General features: G+C 40.0%; 1 protein-coding gene across 4 annotated transcripts in view; it reads right to left on the bottom strand.

The window, feature by feature from the left end:
* Slmap (Sarcolemma associated protein) overlaps positions 1-26,621 on the bottom strand; it is a 575,111-nt gene that overhangs the window by 242,580 nt on the left and 305,910 nt on the right. For all 4 annotated transcript variants that reach the window (XR_008406974.2, XM_070086557.1, XM_070086559.1 and 1 more), the window contains one exon: positions 1,501-1,638. Coding sequence is in view for 3 of the 4 variants with exons in the window: in XM_070086557.1 (XP_069942658.1) it covers positions 1,501-1,638 (138 nt within the window). In the remaining variant the exon portion in view is untranslated. The remainder of the gene's footprint in view (positions 1-1,500; positions 1,639-26,621) is intronic.

Genomic DNA, 26,621 nt, shown 5'->3' with positions numbered 1-26,621 from the left:
TACATCAAACACGGTACCTCGTAAGACGTATATATACGGCCGCGACAGTCAAAGGGTTAAATTAAGTCTGCCCATAATTCCTAAGCATGATAGTGGCTCTCTTTGCACTGCAACTCGTTTTTGTAATTTCATAATCTCATTGTAATCTTGCAAGGAAATAAAAATCGATTGATTGAGTCTGCATTGACGATTTACCAGGCTGTGTATGGTTCATATTTATTTCCATTTAATGACTTTCTATTCCAGTGGCTTCCATCACTACCTATCTACAAAAAAGTCATTGAAAGAGCCCATTTGCATGTCTTTATTATATACTTGGACTTCTAAAAAGATCCTTCGTTGTTTATCACCCATTTGCTCCCTTTTCACCTAAATTTACCAAAATTTTAATTAAATTATTCCCAGATACCCTGAGGTGCTTCTGAGAGTAAATGGTGCCATTCCCTTCTGTACTTGAAAGTACAGCGTGTCATGCCTAAGTAGGACCTTTTCTTAAGTCAAGTGACAAAGTAAATGAAATGAACATTCCATCACACTAGTTGCTGCTTTGGGGTGCAAAATGACAATTTATGTTTGGTTCCTCTTCTTTGAGGTTGTAATCATCCATTTTACGTGATGTCTTGGATTAGATTTTCATTTTTCATAATGACCACATCTAGCATACTATATTATAAAAATGAGGTAAAAAAAAATCCCCAGAAAAACAGATCCCAGAAAAATATAAGCATTGGAAGCAGAATTTTCTAAACATCCAAGCCAGTTCTCTACAGTTACATCTGCTCAACGAATTCAACTGTTATTGAAGTTTGTATATGAGGATAATTACAAGGTGTTTATCATCTGTTTTGATTACTAAAGCTTCTACAATATTATTTAATAACTTCAAAAGTCATAAGAGGCGACTAAAATGCCGGGAGCAAGGGGCTAGTAACCCCTTCTCCTGTATATATTACTAAATTTAAAAGTAGAAACTTTTGTTTTCCCTTTTGGGCCACCCCACCTCAGTGGGATACGGCTGGTACATTGAAAGAAAGAAGAACTTCAAAAGTTGTGTACAACAAAGTGACTCGTATGCAGATCTTCTACTCCCTGTGAGTCGTGTACTTTATCGTATCTATACATATTTTAATTTATCTAAATTCCACTGTCAACAAAATTTTGTGTGTTCCTGTAAATTCTCTAACACGATATTTATTTATGTAAGGCAGCCATTTATGAAAGAAACTGAGAACAACTAGAGCTAAGTATTTTGTAAATGCTACTATCCAGTTCACATTATAACTTTTAGCAGATGAGTGCACATAGTCTGCATGACGAAAACTGACAGTAAACTTTCTGATACGTCGGCATCCAAACTATACGACATGTATGTAAGACCATACACATCAGCTTCCAAACAGAATATGACAACAGTTTTCATATATGGTTTAAGTTTCCACATTAAAACATTTACCAGTAAGGTTAAAGAAATCACCAGTAACACACTGTTGAGTTTCTCACCTTTCCATTCTCATACCACAAAAGAGCATGGTTCCTGGAGAGCACTTTACAGTCAAAGATGGCATTGCTGGTTGCTGGTCTGGCCCGAGCCACAGATCGTCCAATTTTCACTGACTGGTCGAGGACCAACGTTCTCTCCTGAGGACAAAACAGTAAGACATTTAGCCTACAGTTCTCATTTTATACAAATATGAAAAAAACTGTATTGATACTGTAATATATTTATTTATTTATTTATTTATTTAAAAATTTGAGCACACATACAGAGGTACAAAAAATACAGATAAGAGCAGCATGCCAAAGCCACTTATACTATGCATAGCATTACGGGCTGGCTTAAAATTAACTTAAGATGAACTAAGCAATGATGACATCAGTGATAAAACTTTAATGTAAACAGATTACTATAAAGCACAAGTGAGTATTACAAAGACAGGTCATATGGTTGTATGCATTGTTGTACATTCAGTAGAATGGAGTATTCTGTTAAGAAAAAATAATAAAGTTAGATTGGGTTTTAGGTTTAACATTTATGTGATATAATTGTGAGAAACATTTAAGATATACAATTTATAAGGTTCAGTTATTCAGTATTTATTTGGTTTTGGGTGAGTAAGTGATCTTTGAGAAGAGACTTGAATTTATAAACAGGTAGTGTTTCTTTTATATTTACAGGTAATGAGTTCCAGATTTTAGGGCCTTTTATGTGCATTGAGTTTTTGCATAGTGTGAGATGGACACGAGGAACATCAAAGAGTGATCTGTGCCTTGTGTTATGGTCATGTGTTCTGTTGAGGTTGGCAAGGAGATGTTTGAGGGGAGGGTTAATATCAGAGTTAAGTGTTCTATGTATGTAATAGGTGCAGTAATAAGTATGAATGTTTTGTATGGTGAGTAGGTTTAGTGTATTGAATATTGGTGGAGTGTGCTGCCTATAGTGAGAATTTGTTATCATTCTAACTGCAGCCTTTTGTTGGGTAATTAGTGGTCTGAGATGGTTACTTGTTGTTGAGCCCCATGCACAAATTCCATAGGTGAGATAGGGGTAAATAAGAGAGTGATATAGGGCCAGGAGGGCTGACTGTGGAGCATAGTACCGTATCTTCGATAGTATACCTACAGTCTTGGAAATTTTCTTAGAAATTTGTTGTATATGTGTATGAAATTTGAGTCTATTATCAAGGTGGATTCCTAAGAATTTTCCCTCTGTTAGCTTTGTGATAGGTGATCCGTTTATCATTATGTTAAGAGGGACATCTGTAGCTCTGTTACCAAACTGAATGAAGTAGGTTTTGTCAATGTTTAGTGTAAGTTTGTTAGTCCTCATCCAGGTAGATATTTTCTGTAATTCGGTATTTACAGTATTGGCTAGCGTGACTGGGCTCGGGTGGGAGAAGACGTATGTAGTGTCATCTGCAAATAGTGTGGGTTTGAGTAATTGCGAAGCATTTGGTAGGTCATTTATGTATAGGAGAAAGAGAAGAGGGCCAAGGACACTTCCCTGTGGGACACCAACTGTAATTGGTTGTGCAGAAGAGTTTGCCCCATTTGCATACACATATTGGCTTCTGTTGCTGAGGTATGACTTGAGGTAGTTGAGGGAGTGCCCTCTTATACCATAGTGTGACAATTTTACGTGGAGCAAGTCATGGTTAACTGTATCAAAAGCTTTACGTAAGTCAATGAAGATCCCCAGTGGGACTTCTTTTTTCTCTATTGCAGTGTATATATGTTCTAGCATGTGTATAATAGCATCATTAGTATTTTTATTTGGCCTGAATCCAAATTGGCAGGGGTTGAGTATGTTCTGGGAGATAAGGTAGGAGTAGATTCGTTTATGAATTAATTTTTCGAAGATTTTTGAGAGAGGGTGTAAGTTGGATATTGGCCTATAGTTATTCAACTCTGTTTGGTCTCCTCCTTTGTGGATCGGGGTGACCCTTGCTATTTTGAGTACTGTAGGGAAGGTGGAGGATTCAATGGATTTGTTAAAGAGTGTTGCAATGATTGGTGATAGCACTTGTGACACTTTTTTGTATATAAAGGGTGGTAAGGTATTTAAATCTCCTGCCTTGTTTTTTAGCGTGTTGATAATAAGGGAGACTTCGTATGGGTTAGTCGGAGCTAGGAACAGTGTGTTCGGGTAGTTGCCAGTGAGGTAGTCATTTGGTGGGGTATCTGAGCTTGGGATTTTATTGGCAAGGTTTTGTCCTATAGTGGAGAAGAAGTCATTGAGTCTGTTTGCTGTTTCTGTTGGTGGGAGTTGGGGTTCATCTGATTTTGCTAATTTTATTTCGCTATTTCGTGATATCTTTTTTGTTCCTAGAATTTCTGATAGGGTTTTCCAGGTCTTTTTTATATCACCTCGTAAGTTGGATAATCTGTTCTCATAATACAATTTTTTTGCCCTTCTTATCAGGCTGGTTAGGATTGACGAGTAACGTTTTGTTTGGTCTCTGGTTATGTGACCCATTCTGTACTGTTTTTCATATTGGTGTTTTGTATTTATGGATTTGAGAATGCTGGGTGTTAACCAGGGACTGTTCAGTCTCTTAGCTGTCATCTGTTTAGTTTTTTTAGGGCAGTGCTTGTTATAGAGGTATTGGGTCTTTTTTAGAAAATTATTAATACATTCGTCAATATCTGTATAGATTTCTAGCTCAGTGTGCCAGTCAATGTTTGCTACTGCTGTTGTGAAGTTATTAATGGCTGCCTCATTGTGAAGTCTGAAGGTGACTTTAGTAGTGTCTTGGGGTAATTTACCAAGAGTTGTTATGAGAAAAGTAGGGTAGTGGTCTGTGGTATTATCTGTAATTATGCCTGATTTTAAAGGGGATATGGTGTTGGTCCAGATGTGGTCAAGTAGGGAAACACTAGTCTCTGTAACTCTTGTAGGTTTTGTTACTGTTGGTAGCAACATACAGTTACTCATTGTGTTTGTGAATTCAGTAACGTGTGGGTCCTGGTCTTGCAGGAGATTTATATTGAAGTCACCTGAGAGTAGTAAGTGATCTTTGTTCATGCGTGCATCAGTTATCATACTTCCTAGGTTTTGACTAAATTGGCTAATGTTTGACTGTGGAACTCTGTAAATGTTTATCAATGTGAGAGGTTTTTGTAGGTATTTGGATTTGAATTTGGCTATTATATATTCCCCATGTTCATCCCTTGTGCAAGTATTAGTGATACATTTTAGTTGGTCTGAGTAGTATATGGCTGTGCCACCCCCTTGTTGGTCTGGCCTACAGTTGTGTATGGCTGTGTAACCAGGAATGGCATAGACATCTGTACTATCAGGCTTTAGCCAGGTTTCAGTTAGTGTAATGATGGACATATTGGCATGTAAGGAATTTAGTAATGCTATGAGGTCATCGTAATGCTTGCTTAAAGATCTGATATTGTAGTTAAAGATAGTTATGTTGTTGTTGGCACTGAGAAGTGCCTTTGATTGTTCTGCAGTGTAGTAATTACAGTAACTGTTTGATTCATTTAAGTCATTAAATAAGAGGTTGGTATCAGGATCAATGATTGTAATCATAATAGGGAAACATGACTGTGTAACTGACTTCCGATAAAAGAGAAGTAAACAAACATAGAATCACCTAGAATACTTCACCCAAAGTAACTGAGGCAGTAAGAAAATACAGTACAGTGGAACCTCAAAAATTGAATGTATCACATATCGAACGTTTCAAAAATAAGACCATTTTTTCGGACAAACTGTGTCCCTATTATCGAACGCGCCCCTATTTTCGGACCTCCGGGTACGGACCTGTCCACTGGCCCGCTCTGTCCGCGTCCATGCAGGCGCCGTGAGCAGTCTAGCTTTCTTTATGCTTGAGTGAACACTAACCTGCGATCTCATTCACACATTTTACGATTATTTAATTGTGTTTAGTGCTTGTGGGGCTGTGAAATAAGCTGCCATGGGCTCAAAGAAACTTGCTAGCGGTACCCCTGTGGTAAAAAAAGTGAGAAACACCATAGATGTGAAGAAGGAAATAATACAGAAGTATGAGATTGGAGTGAGACTTGTTGAGCTTGCCAGGATGTACAGAGGACTGTGGACAGTTATTTTGTGAGACAGAAACAGACGACTGTGGATAGTTATTTTGTGAGACTGGGGTCCAATGACTCTCAAGCTGGTCCTAGTGACATTAAAATATAGAGAAGGGAAGCAACCCCAGAGAGGGCTTTGATACCAGAAGTCCTCATGGAGGGGGATTCTCCTTCCAAACAATAACCCCAACTCCCTCTCTCCTCCTCCCTATCTTCCAGATGCCATCACCAATCTTCAATAAAGGTAAGTAAAAATGTTATTTTATATTACTATACATAATTAAAGACTATAGCATTTGTTGTATGTAAAACTGTAATTAATCTCTATAAAATGTATTTTTTTGTAAATATTTTTGGGTTTCTGGAACAGATTAATTGTATTTCCATTATTTCTGATGGGAAATATTGCTTCGAATTTCAGACTTTTCGAATTTAGAACTAGTTTCTGGAACGGATTAAGTTCGAAATTTGAGGTTCCACTGTACTAGATATCATTTTTATTTTAAACAAGTAAGAGAGTTTAATAGACTAAACCCCTTGCTTCCTGGGCAACTGTTGAGTAGCAAGTATAAAGGCTATGATTAGAGAAGGTATGTAAAGTAAAAGGACACAAGTGCAACTAATGTGACATTTTATTGCGGCAACGTTTCCCTCTCCAGGAGCTTTGTCAAGCCGTTGACAAAGCTCCTGGAGAGCGAAACATTGCCACAACAAAACGTCACATTAGTTGCACTTGTGTCCTTTTACTTTACATATTGTCGGTAATTCTACCAAAATATATAGAGAAAGTATAGAGAAATTCATTAATGCTATCATCAATTAACCCAAGAGCAGTGCCAGAATTTCTATACTGGGGCTTAGGGGTGGCTATCTAGTTGGAAAGGGGAGGGGGTATGCTAGACTTGTTTTGAAGCAGCTTTACACAAATAGCCCACACACAGGAGAGAGAAGTTTATGACAACATTTCGGTCTGACTTGGACCATTTACAAATCATACTAACACACGAAGGTAAGGGAACTAGGATATATAGAAGAGGCGGATAGTAATGGGGCAGAGAGGATGGAAGTGGAGAAGCAGCTTTATTACTTTTTTTATTTGGGGGCTGGGGGGGGGTGCTGAAACCTCTTCAAGCCCCATCTTGGCACTACCCCTCAACACACCCTCATACCAATCCTCACCACAAATACAAAATCCATTATTAATTAGTAGTAGATTGGTAGAGAGCAATCATCCAGGGAGGTATCACTGTCTTCTAAAATAATCATGAAACAGAAGCATTTTTTTTTTCATTTTCATATGTCTGCTGATATTTTCTTTCTGATATACCTTTACCTTTGATACAGCTTTAATGAGTTCTGAGAGTTCTTCTACTACCAGAGCCCGGCCTTGAACCAGGCTCGTCTGGTGCTTGTCTGGTCAACCAGGATGTTGCTACTGGTGGCCCTACATATTCATCACACCCTTGTTAATAAGAACATAAGAAAGAAGGAACACTGCAACAGGCCTACTGACCCATGAGGAGCAGGTCCATGTCCCCCCCCCCCCGGATTAGACCAATGACCCACCCCCCGGATTATCCCAATGACCCACCCAGTCTGGTCATCTCCACTCAAGGATGGAGCACTGTACCAGACCCAGCAGCACAAACTAGTCAGGTCCAACTCACACCCACCCACACCCACTCATGTATTTATCTAACCTATTTTTAAAACTACACAACATTTTAGCCTCAATAACTGTACTCGGGAGCTTGTTCCACTCATCCACAACTCTATTACCAAACCAGTACTTTCCTATATCCTTCCTGAATCTGAATTTTTCCAACTTGAAACCATTGCTGCGAGTCCTGTCTTGGCTGGAAATTTTCAGCACACTATTTACATCCCCTTTATTTATTCCTGTTTTCTATTTATACACCTCGATCACATCCCCCCTAATTCTATGCCTTTCGAGAAAGTGCAGATTCAGGGCCTTCAGTCTATTCTCATAGGGAAGATTTCTGATACATGGGATCATCTTTGTCATCCTCCTTTGTACGTTTTCCAGAGCATTTATATCCATTCTTTAATATGGTGACCAGAACTGAGCAGCATAGTCTAAATGAGGCCTAACCAAGGATATATAGAGTTGAAGAACAACCTGAGGACTTCTATTATTTATACTTCTAGATATGAAGCCAAGAATTCTGTTAGCTTTATTGTGAACACTAATGCACTGTTGTCTAGGTTTTAGGTTACTGCTAACCAGAACTCCTAAATCCTTTTCGCAATTGGTAGTATTAAGATCTACATTATTTAGTTTATATGTGGTATGGTTATTTAACTGTCCAACATTTAGAACTTTGCATTTGTCAATATTAAACTGCATCTGCCACTTCTCCGACCATTGCATCAGTCTATTCAAATCATCCTGAAGTGCTCTAATGTCCTCATTAGAATGAATTGGACGGCCTACTTTGGTGTCATCAGCAAATTTGCTTATGTCGCTATTTATTCCCTCATCTATGTCGTTTATGTAAATTGTGAACAACAACGGGCCCAACACTGACCCCTGAGGAGCACCGCTTGTGACGTGCCCCCATTCTGATTTCTCCCCATTTATGCAAACTCTCTGCTGTCTATTTGTCAGCCATGCCTCTACCCAGGAAAAAATTTCTCCTCCTATTCCGTGTGCCCTAAGTTTCCTCAATAGTCTCTGGTGTGGAACTCTATCGAAAGCCTTACTGAAGTCCATATACACAATATCATATTCATTACCATGATCTACCTCCTCAAACACCTTAGTGAAAAAAGTTAGTAAATTCCTAAGACAGGAACGCCCCTTTGTAAAACCGTGTTGAGAATCATTAATCAATCTGTACCTGTCAAGATGGCTACGAATTGCTTCGGCAATTATTGATTCCATAAATTTTCCCACTATGGAGGTAAGGCTTATTGGTCTATAGTTCGAAGCCAAGGACCTGTCACCTGCCTTGTAAGTAAGTATCACATTTGCCATTTTCCACTTATCAGGCACTATGCCAGTTTGTAGTGATATGTTAAAAAGATTAGCCAAAGGTATGCTAAGTTCCTCTTTACATTCCTTTAACACCCTTGCAAACAGTTCATCAGGACCTGGGGATTTGTTAGGTTTTAGTTTCTCTATTTGTCTGAGGACCATGTCACTAGTTACCGCAATCGTACATAGTTTATTATCATCCTGTTCTGCGTAATCTATTATTTCAGGAATATCGCTAGTATTTTCATGGGTGAAAACTGAGAGGAAGTAGGTATTTAGAATTTCACACATATCCTTATCACTGTCAGAACCTGGTGGAAATGCTTGAAGACTTCTACGCTTGTCCCAGTAGTTTTTCGGATATCTGCTGGTAAGATATTGAATTGTCTGGGGCCACGGACACTGATATGCATTCTTTTATCGTGCTCATGGCATCCCTGCTTTTCACTATGTTTATTTTGCCCTTCCTCCTATCTCTCGCACTCATGAAAATGCAAGATGACATGTAAATCTTATAAAACTTCTACTCACATTCAGTATACCCCTACCTTTACTTTCCAATGTGACTCTTAAAATTTCTCAATCCTATAATTTTTCCTTTTCAACCTAGAAAGCCAGGTGTGAGATTGGGAAGTGAGGGAGATGAAGCCCAGAACCATTAACAGGTAATCACCACTACCTTCATTAGTAAATTAACCACAGTATCAGTACAGTACTTACATCGTTAACAAATTTCACCATCACGTACACCAACACTACCACCATAACAAATATCACTAACAAACCACTACCTACCATTACTAACACTGACTTGAAGGCTATTCTGAGGTTCACCACATCCGTGGTCTGGTCTCAAAACAGGCCTGATCAACCAGGCTGTTGGTGCTGTTACATTATTTGTTAGGTAGTTGTGAGGATTTTCCCAGGGTCTTAAATTAGGCCTCCTAGGTTAGAGAGGAAATATTACAGGATTAAAAACTATCAAGAAGTACACATTAAATCAAAGATGTATGTATACAAAATATTAATAGAAGTTCCTACATGTTAATGAGACAGTCAGCCAGGAAAGACAAGTGATAAAGTAACGAGAGTGAATTATATTTCAAGGTGAAGACTGAAGTATCTCAATACTAACCCTTGTTCTCAAGAATGCAGAAAACTGCAGCAGGTCAACTGCCCCAAGCTAGGAAAGAGACAGCAATTAAGAAGAAATCCAAAAAGACTGAGAAGGCAAAGACAATGCTGAACATAGGTCAACAAGGAGAGGCAGCAAAGAGAAAGGCCAGTTTTCCCATGGTATTGGAGACTACAAGAGCAGCAGGAAATAGAGTAGACACTGGAAACATCAGTGGCAGGAGAGTTATGACCAAGATTACTGGGAAGGATATTAGTTTGACTAAAAGCAAGTTTAATATTCAGAGGACAGAGGATGATGTTAAGATTTTGAAGACTGAAAATGAGGGGAGGGCAAAGAATGATTTTTCAGCAAGTTTCAGATAAATGATATATTTTTTTAGTATAAGAGTAGGCAGAGTTTATGAAATCAGGAGGGCAGCCAAGGCAAGAGCAGCAGCTGTGAAGAGTGGAGATTTCAGAGTTGATAAACTGAGGGTTACAGATGGAGCAAGAGAGCACACTTTTCTTGACAGAAAGAGCAAGTTCAGAAAAGTAGTGAATGTAAATCCTCTGTGCTTAGGATTGTGGCAAATAGAAAAAAAGAAAAGCCTTTCACAGAGTAGTGGACATGAACTTCAAGGAAAGGAAGCAGAGTTAGACTCCTGCTCAGTTTTGAACTTGATAGGAGTAAAAATGTAAAGGCATCAAACCCAAGAGAAAAAAAAAATATTATCTACATAGTGAAGCCAGAGAGGGGGCAAGCTTCAATAGAAGGGATCAGCACAGGACAGGGCGTCTCATCTCTCGCCTGGACCCATCCTGGATAGATCTGTCATTTCAGCAGAGCCTTCAACATAGGAGGGATGTGGGTGGCCTTACTGTTATGTACAAGGCCAATATTGTCAAAATACCACACTTGGATCCACTTCGAGGACAGCGTGAAACAAGCTTTTATGCCACAAGACGGGCAGAAAGCAGCAACTTCACTCTGGCTGTACCCTTCTCCAGAACATCACTCCATCTGAGATCATACATACCCAGGATGACTCGAGTATGGAACACATTCGTACAGCATAATGATGTCAACGAGATAACGTCAGTTGATCAAATGAAAATGCTGGCCCACAGATGGCTCCAACTTCATCCTGTTCCCTACTTGTATGTCTCATAACAAAAATGCTTTCAAATGAGCTGATGTAGGTAACAGCTCTTAGCTTGCCAATAAAGTTAGGAATCCTTAACCTGTAAATAGCTGTCAATAAAGCTAGGGATCCTTAACCTTGTCAAACCCTGTGTAAAAAAAAAAAAAAAAAAAAAAAAAAAAAAAAAAAAAAAAAAAAAAAGGGGATGGAGGATAATACCAGAGATTTGAGAATAAGATCAACTTGCCTTTACTTCTCTTAGAGCCATAAGCATTAGAGTAACCCTGTTTGAAGAACTTCACCAGTTACACTAAATATTAAATAAAAACACATCAAATCTCCAGCAGCAAACAAGTTAACCGTACACCTGGCACAACTGCCACATTGACATGATGATACAGGTAGAGCCAAGGGAGAAAACTCATCCACAACTGGGTGCAGAGTAGAGGAATGAAGCCAAAAGAAATGTCCACGAGAAACATGTTAAGTTTAGCCAATTAAATGAAGCAACGAAAGGCTTTCAAGTGAACATAGCGTGGAAGGCCTCAAATACCCTCCGCTGCCACTCACTCTGATACAGCTACACCATCATCTTTTATTATCTTGTTATTTTATCAATTAACTTTTATCTATTTTGAAGTTTCCATTCATACCATATATCAAGTCTCTGACATGTCCCTATTTTGTATTATATATTTTATATTTTCCGTGAATTATATTTTAAGTATAATTTAAGTTTTACCTGAAATGCTATACGTACATACATCCTATGGGCTTCAGATTACTGTATGTTTTATATATACAATAAGTTTGAAGTAAATATTTTATATGTTTGTATGAGTGTGACCCATCTAGTTTAATGGAATATGACAGGAAAGCACAATTAGTTTTTGTTTCCAATATGTACCCATCATAGAGAATATGAGGTAGAACAATGCTGATGTATCCCTCCACACCCCACCCACACACACACCACCCTCTCCCCTCAATCATTCAAGTAGTATTTCTCCCCAATGAGCCCTCTGCCTACCAAATTTCTCCACGAAGACTCGTTCCCCATTAAATCTCGTAGTAAAAAAAGACAAACAAAATACCTAGTAAACAAGAGAGAGACAAGAATCTGAATGTGGTACTCCAATGCTGATGTACCAAATAAAAACTGAATTTTGAACGAGTAACAAATGAAAACCCAGACATAATAATTATTACAGAGAATGAACTCTCGAGGTTAATAACAAACACGATAATACAAACAGTAAGGAAATCAAGGAAATCAAAAGGAGTAGCAATGGTGATCAAAAAAACACTTGGTTTGAAAAACTGGGAAACATGGATACCAGGGGAAGGATAAACATAAAAACAACTATACAGCAGGTATAGTAATGCCCAGAGTGACAAGATAATAGTGACAGTGATATATATCTCCCTCTTCCTCCCCCACAACACACAAAAACCAAGGCCAAGTGCTGAGTAGGATGAAGACAGGCCAACAAAACACTCAACGAAAAAATTACCAGAGAGAAGCCCTGAGCAAGATAAGAAAATTCAGTTGATCTCAACTTATTAAAATTAAGAAAACTGAGGGAACATTGAAGAAGTTTTTGCATCAAAATGTAAAGAAAACAACATGTATAAGAGTAGCAGGTTTTTCACCCTTAACGAATACACTTTGACACACATGTCATGTGGGGGTTCGATAATGTGGATTGGGTAAGAACACTCACGTAGACTGGTTAGTACGTATAATTATAATGGAAAGTATGGGAAACACCAGGCTGCCCTGCCTCTCTGCTCTCTATCTTAAGACTGACCCACCAGTGCCTAGGGGGTGAGCGGTGTTCAAAAACATGCTATGGTCAGCAGCAACGTGAATAACAGCCAGTGATTCACACAGACGGTTGGTAGTGAATCATCTACTGGTAATTGGTTACTGGTAATTGGTTACTGGTAACTGGTACTACCGAGACACACTGACTGGTAAACCACAGTAACAACAATCACATAATCTTTAGTTCTTACAGGCAATGGGGCTGAAGAAAATTTGAAGAAAAACACAAAACTAGACTTACAGAAGGGAAATCTATCAAGGTATGAAAAAAAGTAGTATATACAATGGGAAAGCAAACTGGATAATTAGGCAATAAATGAGATGGACGTAATACGTCAAAAGGTAACATATTCATATCTAGAATGAGGAAAAGAATAGATGAAAGAGTACTTGAAAGAAATACAGAGCTAAAAAAAGGGAGAGAGAATGGAGAAATATGTGTAAGAGATAGAAATGTATATATGAAAAGATATAGAGAAGCCTTGAGAAAATTCAATAATGACACCACATTAATGACCAAAATGGTACCGACGTTACTTAGAAGCCACAGGGGAAAAAAGAACAGTTTGTTTAGTAGTTAGTAGAAGATTCAAGGATATCTTCATGTTATGTGGGGAAACTACGTAAAAGAGTAAGCACTAGGAAAGACCGGCAGAATATAGGAACTGAAAGAACATGACCTCAGAGGCGTCGTTAGGGTTGGTATCACCCGGGGTGGCATCTTTGGTGTCACCCGGGGTGGCATCTTTGGTGTCACCCCCATGAAATCCAAGGGTGGGGGGGATGGGGAGAGTAAACTTCAGTTACGTCACTACTGCATGACCAGTAACTAAAGTTTAGCAATGAGAACGTTTAAGAGCCATAAACTGAGAATGAGAAAAATAATGAGAAAATAAATAATCGTACTAATATTGAGGAAACAAACTCAAAATACCATTCTGAGTGCAGGCAACAGATCCTACATTTATTAAAAAAAAAAAAACTTGCAAAATAATGAAAAACATTGCAATATCAGACACGCTAGTTCCGATTTGACTTTGAGTACAGGTAACATTTCAGCGAATCTGATCTTACATTTCCTTGCCTTCAATCCTGCAAAAATCATCTATCACATCAAAATCAGTTATTTTTCCCTATATAGGCCTATTTGTACTTTGTTAATATTTAATAGGCTATACAGAAATGACGGATTCTCTTATGCTGGTGCAGCACTATTTTGGGCATTAGTGTCACCTTGTGACTTTGTCAATGGTCCAAGTCGGACCGAAACGTCGTCGTAAGCTTCTGTCTTTTATGTGCGGGTTATTTGTGTATTATTTAGAGGCTCTATGGTGTTACCCCCTAAATGGTGTCACCCGGGGCAGACCCCCCCCAGACCCCCCAGACCCCCCGTCCCCCCGTCCCCCCTTACGACGCTACTGCGTGACCTATAAAAGTCATGGGATCACACGACACATCTCCACGAGTACTGAAACAAGGAACAAAACTGTGTAACCCTGAGAGAGAGAGAGAGAGAGAGAGAGAGAGAGAGAGAGAGAGAGAGACAAACAGAGAGAAGCTGGGACGGTAATAGAGTTGCGCCAAGTAATCTTGAAGAAAACCAGATCAAAACAGCATGTTCGTTTATGACCTAAACGAGTATGACTTGCATGGAATTATCTATGGAAAAAAAACCCAGCGATCATGCTGCACTACTGAGTTCGAGAACCGGTGGAAATATAAAAAAAAACAAAATGAGGCAAGTAAATATTAAGAAATCAAACTAATGCGGGGGACTATGATGGTCTGAGCTAATTTTTGGGAGAAGTGCAATGAGAAAGGAAACAAAGGAAAAGCAGTATAAGAGATGGAGGTTGTAGATTCAAAATGGCAAGAGATAAAGGAAAAGTTTATACAGTGTGTGAAGATAAATGAGGAAAGAAGAGCGCCAATAGTTCAACCAAGAATATAGAGAAACTAACGAGAGGTTGAAGAGGGCATGGAACTAATTCTAAGCACATAAAATGGTAGGAATGAAACAGGAATGATAGCTAGAGCTGAATATGCTAGTACAAAACACCTAACCACACAACACAGCTAAAAACAAATGATTTAGGATGATAATGTGAAGGATCTCACTTTCAAGAATCACAGTAGTCTCATTATCGCAACCACAAGGAAAATGATAGGATGGGTAATGAGAACCTTCAAAGCAAGGGATACCAAGCCAATGATGATCCTCTTTAAGTCATTTATTCTCTCTAGACTGGAATACTTCCTGCCTCACAGGCAGGTGGAACTGTTGATCTAGAGAATGTATAGATAACTTTCACTACATGTTTAAGCACCTTCAATACTGGGAATCACTAAAGTCCCTTGAATTGTACTCCTTGAAATGCAAGCAAGATAACCATAATTTACACCTGGAAAATCCTAGAGGAATATGTTTACCTGGAGTTTACCTGGAGAGAGTTCCAGGGGTCAACGCCCCCGCGGCCCGGTCTGTGACCAGGCCTCCTGGTGGATCAGAGCCATATGTCCCAAATCTGTACACAGCAATCACTCCCTACGAAAGGAAAAGGCTCAACAGGTGATGCAATGAAAAACAAAGCTGCCGTGAGTAAAATGAGAGACAATACAGTAAGTATAATGGGCCCAAGACTATTTAACAGCCTCCCATCATACATAAAGGGAATTACCAATCGGCCCCTAGATGTCTTCAATAGGGAATTGGGTAAGCTCCTAAAGTCAGTACCTGACCAGACAGGCTGTTTCGTACGCGGGACTGCGTTCAGCCAAAAGCAACAGCCTGGTTGTTCAAGTCCTGATCTACCGTGAGGACTGGTTATGAACCAGACTGCGAAGGTATCGACTCCAAGAACACTCTCCAGGTAGGCAGGATCAAAAGTCAGTTTAGAGTCAAAACTAATCTACATCCACTAAAGAAAAACAAAGACTAAAGGACCAAGTGGTAATTCTTCCCATAAGTTTGCATCGAGTATTTTCGGTGTATATTATAAATATTCAAGAAGAACCCCGTAAGTGTTTTTATGTTTTATTGATTCTTGGCAGGTAGTAAGAGAGAATATTTGTTTCAGCTCTTATTAAATCTCCTGACTTGAAATGAGCCGTGAGTATAGAGCAATAGTGGCGTCGTGAGAGCGCAACAACCTGCAAGATCAGCGTCACTTCTCTGCTTGTACAGCTGCTCGTAATATAACCTCTCATAGTACTGCACTTTTAAAAATTATATTTGAGTTCCCTAAATGAGAAGTTTGACATTATATGAAAAATTTTTCATTATATGAAAAATTTCACCTGGGTTCATTTAGAGAGAAAAAAAAAGCGAGTGCACACGAGCAGCCCTTTGCACCACCTTTCCCTGCCCTACAACACAACACAAGACTTAAAGTATAAACAGCAAGAAGCGTGCGTGTAGCAGCGGATATCTTGCTGTCTATCTGTCACATCCGTTGTGGCAGGATCACCCTGCTTGCTACCAAGTCAATACAAAGACCTTCAGGTGGTATTGGTACGTCTGTGGTGGTGGTGGTGGGTTGTGGGTAATAGTGGGTTGTGGGTAATGGTGATGGGTTGTGGGTAATGGTGATGGGTTGTGGGTAATGGTGATGGGTTGTGGGTAATGGTGATGGGTTGTGGGTAATGGTAATGGGTTGTGGGTAATGGTAATGGGTTGTGGGTAATGGTGGTGGTTTATGGGTAGTGGTGGGGATGGGTGTAGCATGATTGGGGTAGGTGAATTAAGTAGAGAAGATAAAGGGAAGCAGGCTGAGGGGTGGGTGGAACAGGCTGTTTAGTCTTGTTTCAGTCTTCAAAGCACTAGAAGTGGTTCGTTATTCATCGCTCTCAACATCGCTACTGCCGTAAACAGTTCACTCTCGTATTATATTAATCATACTCACAAAGTAAAACTGTTCAATGTATTCTTCACATTCCACAATCCATATTCATAATTCGTTCCGTGTCACTGGCCGTCACCAAGTTTAGGAGAAATATCCCCAGGATTATGCCGAAATACATGATAGATTCTTATTCGAGCACCTTGTGGGAAGTGTGTTACCCTTCTTAGATACTAGGACCCTACTACTAGGTACAAACCATCCAAACGTAAGCCTAACACCGCCGGAAAAAAGGGGTGGGAGGAAAACCAGACACGTGACACAGGCATCACGTGACACCAGCTCCCCTACATCGTCACAGGTACACACACACACACCATAATTATCACTTACTTCCCCTTCCCTTTCTCCCTCCCCGCCACCACCAATTTCCTTCTCAAAACACACGCTCACAATCCTTTTAGCAGCCATATAATACCAACAATAATACCGGAAATGTCGCTGCTATATCACTACCACTACCACATGTCGGTTCTCTGAACCATTTATCTACACTACCACTAAGGCTTCATGGTATCACCTGTACCTCTGAATGATGACTCATTTCTATATTATTATTATTATTATTATTATTATTATTATTATTATTATTATTAATGTTCACTGAAATCAGGCCAGTTGCCACCACTCCCGATATACACTCATCTATCACAATGAAGATCAAATTATTTGAGGTGGGGGATGAGTACACTGATGAGCGGCGGACGTCACTATGAAGATACTACCATTTAGACCATTCATTTAAGACTTCCAAATTGGGGACTGTCAACCAAAACTGAAATACAGTATATTAATGGTATACAATAGAGACAAGTTGATGAATAAAAGATGTATAACACCAGGTTTTGTGTCTTATTCAAAACAAAACGAGTTCATAAGTTGGGCATTAACATTACTGTAAAGAAAATAGGGATCGACTTGGGTTTTTGGACTGTTTCTGCTTCAGTTCAACAAGGGAAATATTACCTACAATACTGTATATTTTTTATAATAATAATAATAATAATAATAATAATAATAATAATAATAATAATAATAATAATAATACAATACTGTATACAAGCCAAGATGAACATACACAATGTTAACACCACAGGGAAATAAATACTGATGTAACTGTATTCAAGCAAGAAAATAAAAGTTTTATGACTAGGAAAATCTAGGCAGAAATATTGACAAACATTTGCAACACTAGCAATGTTGCACAGAAATGTTTAAGACATATGAAGGCTACTCACTAATGGTTATATTTTTGTATTATTGTTAAACTTGGGAATACTCACAGTGCGTCAACTCTATTCTATAACAGTTATACAGCGCCGGCAACAAAAGCTAGCTGTGTTGCCCTGTCAGAGTCCATCACAGAGGATTTGCTGTATATGTAACGTAGTCTCTTTCCAAGCCGCCAACACTGGTAGGCCAACACTGGCAAACCAACACCGGCAGCACAACCCTGCCAGGTTTCCCCCACCTGCCAGGGTACTTCACCTGCCGGGCTCCCCTTACCTGCCAGGCTACTTCACCTGCCAGGCTACTTCACCTGCCAGGCTACTTCACCTGCCAGGCTACTTCACCTGCCAGGCTACTTCACCTGCCAGGCTACTTCACCTGCCAGGCTGCCTCACCTGCCAGGCTATGGGGATTGGCCCCTCAAGGAAGGTTCCTTGATGTTCGTGAGGGGCTCTTGATTTAGGGAATTGAATCTGTGCTCCAGTTCCCCGAATTAAGCCTGAATGCCTTCCACATCCCCCCCCCAGGCGCTGTATAATCCTCCGGGTTTAGCGCTTCCCCCTTGATTATAATAATAATAAAATATGGGGATTGGCTGGTATTTGCCTGGTCAACTAGGCCCACATTTGCTGTTGTCTACCCGTCGGCCTACAGCCTGGTTGTTCCGGCAATATTTCTGACAATCTAATAAAATGTTAAATAATCTGAGCCCACGGATGTTGATATAGTGTTCTCTTTTGTGCCCACGGTGCCCCTGCTTTGCATTAGATATATTGTATATTTTCTCCCATATCTCTTAATTCCGGTATGTTATGGTACTGTAAATATTGGAGACCAGGCCATCCAGTATCTTCCATGAATATATTATCATGTATTTTACTCTCCTTCACTCCAGAAAGTACATATTCAGTACTTTTAGACATTTCCATTAGTTTAAATGCTTCACTGGTTCTATGAGGAGTGTAAACGATCTCAGTATCCATTACGCTCTTGCCCTGTATGGGACCGTCAACACAGAACAGTGAGAGCAAGTTATTTGAATAGCGTCATCACTGGTAACATTTCTCAGGTTTTGAAAATTCTCATTCCATCCTGACATTTGTTGAGCTTTCTCAAGATTAGCCTTATTTTGTTCAGTCGTCTGATATTATTACACCAAGATCTTTGACATGTCCCTTTTGAGTTCCCAATCTTTTTTTTTTTTTTCGTAGCTGAGCAGTTGGAATTTGTCACCATTGAACACCACGATATTTTCATTGCCGACTCAAAAAAATTGCTTACATCCTCTTCATTTTTTTATCTATTTGTACTGAGGAGACTTTCATGCTTTATTTTCCTATCGTCGGCAAAGGAAATGACACTGTGGCAAGTTTTGATCTATATCTTCTGTGAAGATGAGAAACAGTATTGGTGCCAGCCAATGGAGTACCTTGAGGTACTGAGATTTTACTACGGCTAAAGCTAGATTTTACTGTTTACTACTATTCCGAACTTTTCTTTGAAAGATAATTTAATATCCCTTTGTCTACTTTTCCTTTTATACCAACTGACCTCACTTTGGGTACTTTCACTCCATGATCGCTTTTGTCAAATACCTTCTCAATATTTGTGTTGACCTCGTCTGCCTTTTATCTTCCAAAACCTCTAATCCTGTAATATTCAGTTGTGACAGGAATGATCTTCCCGCTCTAAATCCACGATGATCTGGATTGTATAGGTCATGCTTTTCCAAAAAAATTGTACTTTGGTGTCGCATCACCCTTTTAAAGACTTTGATGATGAGGCGAGGTTAGTGCTAGTGACTTTTTAGCCAGCGCTCTGCTGCCTCCCTTGTGAAGAGGAACCGTCTGCATTCTCTTAAGCCCTCGGTATTTCACCTATATCTAAGCTCTTTCTCCAGAGAATACTGAGTGCAAGTGGTATTTTGCACTTTTTTTTTTTTTTTACAAACAAGGAACTCCATGAATGTGGCCCAGGTGCTGCATGAGTGGGCATATTTATTTTTTTTTTTTTTCGAAATTTATGGGATTAGTGCTTGTGTCAGACAGGACAGGTTAGCGAAAAAAAAAAATGCATCAACCACTCTGCTCCCATAGAGTGAATTGCTAAATACTGGTTAACACTGGTCATTTAAGAACTCACTAATTTCTCTGTTGTCATCAGTGTATGAACCATTTTTCAAGTAATGGGTCAAAGATCTCACTCTCCCCAAAATTCAACTTTCTACGTGTCGCTTCCTTTCTTGACATACGCCCATGCTAATCCTCAATACGTTAAAAAAAGTATTTCAACTTTTAAAGGATAGAAACAGAAGCGAAGCAGAGAGTGTGCCGGAGGGAAAACCAGTGGACTGGCAACGAGGACACAAATGAGAGCAACAAGAAGAGGAAGGAGGTAAAGAGCAACGGAGAGAGGGGTAAAGAGCAAAGCGGGGGAGGAAGAAAGAGCAAGGAGAGTGTTACGAGGAGAAAGAGCAACAGGGAGAGAGAGAAATGCTGGATCAGTGGCTAGGTGAGGAGGGGTAACAGCTTGGCTCAGGCTTGAAGCAACTGACTGACTGAATGACCCGTCAAGGAAAATGATGTTTTATAGGCAGGCTAGATGGTAGAGAGGCTAGCTGGTAGGCAAGGTGGTAGAGAGGCTAGCTGGTAGGCAAGGTGGTAGAGAGACTAGCTGGTAGGCAAGGTGGTAGAGAGACTAGCTGGCAGGCTACGTAGTAGAGAGGCTAGCTGGCAGGCTAGGTAGTAGAGAGGCTAGCTGGCTGGCAGGCTAGGTGGTAGAGAGGCTGGCAGGTTAGGTGGTAGAGAGGCTGGCAGGTTAGGTGGTAGAGAGGCTGGCAGGTTAGGTGGTAGAGAGGCTGGCAGGTTAGGTGGTAGAGAGGGTGGTAGGTTAGGTGGTAGAGAGGGTGGTAGGTTAGGTGGTAGAGAGGGTGGTAGGTTAGGTGGTAGAGAGGCTGGCAGGTTAGGTGGTAGAAAGGCTGGCAGGAAGGTTGGCTCATAGTGATGGCACTCAACAAACATTTCCTCATCCTCACGTTGTTGCCCTTCCGTCTTCACTCCTCCACAGCAGCCAGCCCGAGGTGCGGCTCACTCTCACCTATATAATCCACCTAACTCGACTCACGAAATCGTAATGACACGATTGCAAACAAACCATACCACGGGCGGGATCTGAACCCGCGGTCAGTCTCAAAACTCCAGACCGTCGCGTTAGCTAACGCAGCGGTCTGGAGTTTTGTGACTCTCTGGCCGCGGGTTCAAATCCCGCCCGTGGTATGGTTTATAATCCACCTAATTCATACACCCACCATCCTCACCCACCTGAGCTGATGTACATTGCGCACACACACACACACACACACACACACACACACACACACACACACACACACACACACACACACAACGCAACATGTGACGAACCTAACGCCCGTGAACAATTTTTTTTTCTGCCACGGATTCACCTTTATTCAGTATCCTACCTAGGAGTACCGTTAAGACGAGAGATGTCCTGCTGCGCGAATTTTGTTGAAAAAAAAAAAAAGACATTAATTTTTCAGATTCCTTCATCAAGTAACTGCTTTAATTTTTTCCATCCTATTTCTCATACTCGTAGCTGATTTTATTATTATTATTATATATATATATATATATATATATATATATATATATATATATATATATATATATATATATATATATATATATATATATATACCAGCCACTTCGTATCGTCATTTGTGAACGATACTAAAATAAGTATAAGAGAAGCCTCAGTAGAGACAAAAATTAAAATCAGATATCAACAGTCTTCCAGAGGGCAGTGAAAAATAACATTTTTAATTGTGAAACATTCCAATTACTTAGTAATTTAAAGAATGAAGAATTCAGAGTGAAACATATACATCTCACAGAACGAAAGGAACATGTAAAATATTTGGGAATAATAATGTAGGATGACCTAACATGCAGAGAACACAATAAGGCAACGGCAGAAAAGGTCAGAAAAATGTCAAGGTGGATAAAGAGAACTTTCAAAACAAGGGAAATAATATCAATAATGGTACTATTCAGATCGCTTGTGGTCTATAGATAATTATTCTTGTAACAGTCCAGTTCAGCGCAGGAGACTTATAAAAGCTGGAAAATGTACAATTCAACTACTGGGAATGCCTAAAAGTAATTGGAATGTAAGTTATCTTTCAGGAACCTTAACGATTTAGTACAATATACAAGGTGTGTCAACAATTACAAGAGTATGTAGTATCAGGATGGAACCCATTCATCAAGCATGTAAAGATGTGTGAAAATATAATACAGAACAATACCAGAAGAAAACCAGGGAAAGAATGATGAACCACCACAAATGTGAGGAGGTATTTTTCAGGAAGAATATAAGAGGCACAATAACTTGAGTGTAACAATACACAAATAGCTACTACTCCTCTCTCCTGTTCTACCACTCCAGTTCTCCACTCCTGCTCCCCCCCCCCCCCCTCTCGTATATATTTTGGGTCCCTTCTTTTGCGCTTCTTTGTACAACTAGTTAATGGTCCAAGTCGGACCGAAACGTCATAAGTTTCAGTCTCCTATGTACTGTCATGTGGGGGTTTGATAACGTGGATTGAGTAATAACACTCACGTTGGATGTTCTAGTATAATTATAACGGAATATATGGGAAGCACCAGGCACGCCCTGCCTCTCTGCTCTCTATCTTAAGACTGACTCACGAATTGGGTCGTAAGGGTGAGCGGCATTCAAAACATGCTATGGTCAGCAGCAACATGAATATCAGTCAGAGATTCACGCAGACGGTTGGTAGTGAGTCATACTACTGGTAACTGGTTATTGGTAACTGGTACTACTGGGAACTGATACTACTGAGAGTACGGGTAATTTGCATTAAGTATTTTTCAATCTCAGGGTGATCAATATATGAATAAAAAGGTAATAAGTAAACAACATAATGCAGATTCAAGAGTACATATTATAGAAGGAGACCATAATCAATAAAGTCAGTCGTCAGTAATTAAGAGGCGAAGGTAACAGGTATCAATAAAGTTGAGAAGACAATAATGCGAGTACATGAAGTATGTAGCAGTGGGTGCGGCACACACTATTAGTGGCAAGTGGGACAAGTAGCTACAATAACGATCTCCCCCACCGCTGCTGCTTACACCTTATGATTTTATCGAATTATTGATCATCTACGCTCTACAGGTTCAGTTGCAAGGTAGATTAATGCATGGTAACCGTTGTTGCAGTTTGTCTAGACTGTGTACCTCTGCATGACTGAAGTGTGGGTTTACACGTTGGTTCATGTCTGTCTAAACCCAAGTCTCTAGGGAGTGTGCGCGCACATGTGCCTCGAGTATGTATAACACAGGACGGTGACACAGGTCACTGACCGTCAAGTTACTGCCGCTCTAGACATCAAGAGAATCGATAAAGCATTTAAACTACTTGGAGTGCCTCAATTATATTGGGAATGTACTCGCTGGTGTTAATAGAGTCATACCTGATAATACATACATGGAAGATACTTTAAGGTCCTGGAATGAGAGACATAAGAGAAAGTGTAAATAAATTCAGTGAAAAGCAGGACGTCACGGACACAATAATATAACACTATTAACGTCTGTGATCCAAGACTATTCAACCTGTTACCAGCAGGTATCAGAAATACATGTAGAAGTTTTCAAGAGGAAACTAGTTAAAGGTTCTCCGTCAAGTGCCGTATCAACCTTGCTGTGATGGATACGTGGGCTAGCAGGCTGCCAACAGCAACAGCGTTCATAAAGAGGCAAATAACATAAATGCCTGGACTCAGACCTGGTTACAAGGGTAGAAATACATTTTAAACGTTAAATTTGTATTACAGGGGTCATTGACCTTGTCTTGATTATCAGAATGTGCAGTTAATTCCACTGTTAATTACCACTCCTAATTAAACCTATTTTTGTTGGTGTGTGCATGCGTGTGTATTCACTGAGATACCAAATTGTTTGCAGCGGTCAAGACTTGGCTCCTGGCCCAGCCTCTTGTACTACTTTGATGGGCATCACTGATATTTTTTAAACAAATCAATTTTACAAGCTAAGAGCTGTTAACCTACCTCAGTTTATTGCAAAGCTCAGCCCAAACTACGGAATACTACCAACTCCAGGATGCCATCCACAACAATCGACTAACACCCAGGTGCCTACCTACTGCTAGGTAAACACAGGCAGCAGGTTTATGGAAACATACCTAACGTTTCCACCCATGCCGGGGATCGAACCACGGACACTCAGTATGTGCGATGAGTGCACTGCCAGCCTTATCATATCTACTCTTGAAGCAGTGTATTGAAGTTCGCCTTCTTACATCCCTATGGTTCACCAGAGTTTTCAATTTTCATGTGTCCCTTTACTCTCTTAATTCAACAATCTGCTCCTCACAGCTAGAATATGCACTAAGAACCCTTGAAGAGCCGGTTCTAAGGGTTAGAATATATTGTAAGATGTAAAACATTAAGTTTAAAGAGAGAGAACAGGAGTGTCTAGGACACAGAACAAGAGGGTCCAGGACAAAGTTTAAAGGCAAGTAGAAGAGGTGGTTATGAAAAACGTAAGATGCCTGGAGGTTGCCTGGAATTACTTCTAGAGGTCATCGCCCCCGCAGCCAGACCCCCTGGTTGCTGGCCTAATCAATCAAGCTGTTATACCTGCCGCCCGAAGTCCAACCTATGCACAACAATCCAGCTGAACAGGAACTGCTTTGAGGAATTTGTCGAGTTCCCTCTTGTAATTTCTGATGCATGAAGGGTGTTGAGTCGTAGTCTCTTTACACAAAATGAGTTCTCTCTTAGTGTACTCGTGTAGACAGTAGGTCTACCCACTTGTTTCACATACTTCCCACTAGAGGGGGTTACTAGTCTAGGCCTAATTTTTAAAGTTCCCACCAGATGTCAGGCACCAAGGTAGACCTACCCTAGTTTGCTAACCTCCCGTCTATACCTCCCCCATCTGGGCTGGTTCTGGTGGTCCTCAATCTGTTCGCCTGGCTACCCAGCTAGCTACCAGACTCCAGAAAACCAAGTTAAAACACCCATCGCTTCTCTGTTTTTTCATTGGAGGTATCTTGCACCATCCGCCAAGCCTGCGGTCATTAGCAGTAATTTTGGCATGCAAATTTAGGACCAATCCCTCCATTATGTTCCAAGTGCAGATTATGATGCATCTTTCTCGCCTACGTCCTAAGGAGTACAATTTTAGGGACTTCAAGCTCTCCCAGTAATTTTGGTGCCTGACCGAATTTATACGAACTGTGAAGGTTCTCTGTACATTTTCCAGCTCAGCCATTTTCGACTGCCATGAAGGGAGCCGTTAATAAAAAATAATATTCCAGCCTAGAGAACGAGTGACCTGCAGAATATCATCACCGGCTCGGCCTCTCTTGTTCTGAAAGATCTAGTTATGCAATCTATCAATTTTCTTGTCGCGATAAAAACATTGTTGTGCTCCTTGAACGTTACATCTAACAATATCACTCCCAGGTCTCTCACATTTGATTTACGTTATACTGAGTGGTTTGAGTGTCTTGTACGACATTCTAGTTTTTATTTCCTCCAATTTTCCGTGGCGTAGTAACTGAAATTTATCCTCATTGAAAATCTTATTGTTGCCAGTAGGCCACTGGAAGATTTGGTTTATATCTGCATGGAGGCTCACTGTTTCTTGTATGGATGCTTTTTTCATACAAATCTAGTATCGACTGAAAAGAATGATACAGTGCTATGATTTATGTCCCTGTATGTCAGATGTGAGGAGTAAGAAGTGGGGCGAATACACTGCCCTGGGGAACAGAACTTTTCACTACAGCAAACCTTGATATCACTCTGTTTATTATTACTCTGAGCTCTATTTGTTAGAAAGGTCAATATTCATTTGCCCCCCTTCCCAGTTACTCCTTTTGCACATATTTTGTGTGTAAATACCCCAGGGTTGCATGTGTCAAAGGCTTTTGTAAAATCAATGTCCACATCTTCATTCTGTCTTCCAGTACATTCAAGATCTTATCCCAATGGTCCAGCTACTGCAAAAGGCACAAGTGACCTGCTCTGAACTCATGGTGCCCTGGGTTATGAAAATTCTGCGATTCCATGTAATTGGCTATACTGCTTCTTCAAATCCTTCCGTAAATATTGATGTGGGATGTTAGGACTATTGGTGTATAGTTTTATGCAATTGATTTACTGCTACCATTGTGGAGTGGGGCAATATCAGTGTTTTTGAAAGACTGTGATGATTCCAGTGTCTAGGTTTCTTCTCCACAGAATATTTAAGGCACAGGATAAAGGTTTCTTGCAATTCTTATGGAATATTGAATTCCAACATCAGAGATTATGGAGATGTCTGCAGCATTTTGTATCTCATTCATGAAAAACTTATTTGGGTCGTCAGTCTTGAGGCCGGTTAGTGGTTCCCTGAACACTGAGTCGTACCGAGACTTAAATACTGCATTCATGTCTTTGTTGTCGTCAGTGCACGTCCCATCTCCTTTAATTAAAAACCCTATACTAGATGTTGCTGTTCATCTGGATTTTACATATGAGAATTATTTTGAATTTCTCATAGTTTCACTTACGGCTTTTAGTTCCCTCAATCTCTCCTGGACTCTGATGTATTCAGTTCGTTTTCTAATTCTCTGACCAGTGTTATTTTTCGTTCTTCAGCGTATCTTCACCCATAGAGGGCACTCCTTTCCCGTTCCAACCTGCACATTCTCTTCCTCTTTCGTAATGGCATGTGTCTGGAGCATACTTCTAATGCCACTGAATTCATTCTCTCGAAATACTGGTGTAGACT

The sequence above is a fragment of the Cherax quadricarinatus genome, chromosome 19 (genome assembly GCF_038502225.1).
Source record: "Cherax quadricarinatus isolate ZL_2023a chromosome 19, ASM3850222v1, whole genome shotgun sequence".
In the NCBI taxonomy this organism is placed as follows: domain Eukaryota; kingdom Metazoa; phylum Arthropoda; class Malacostraca; order Decapoda; family Parastacidae; genus Cherax; species Cherax quadricarinatus.
This window is presented reverse-complemented; position numbering and strand designations above follow the sequence as displayed.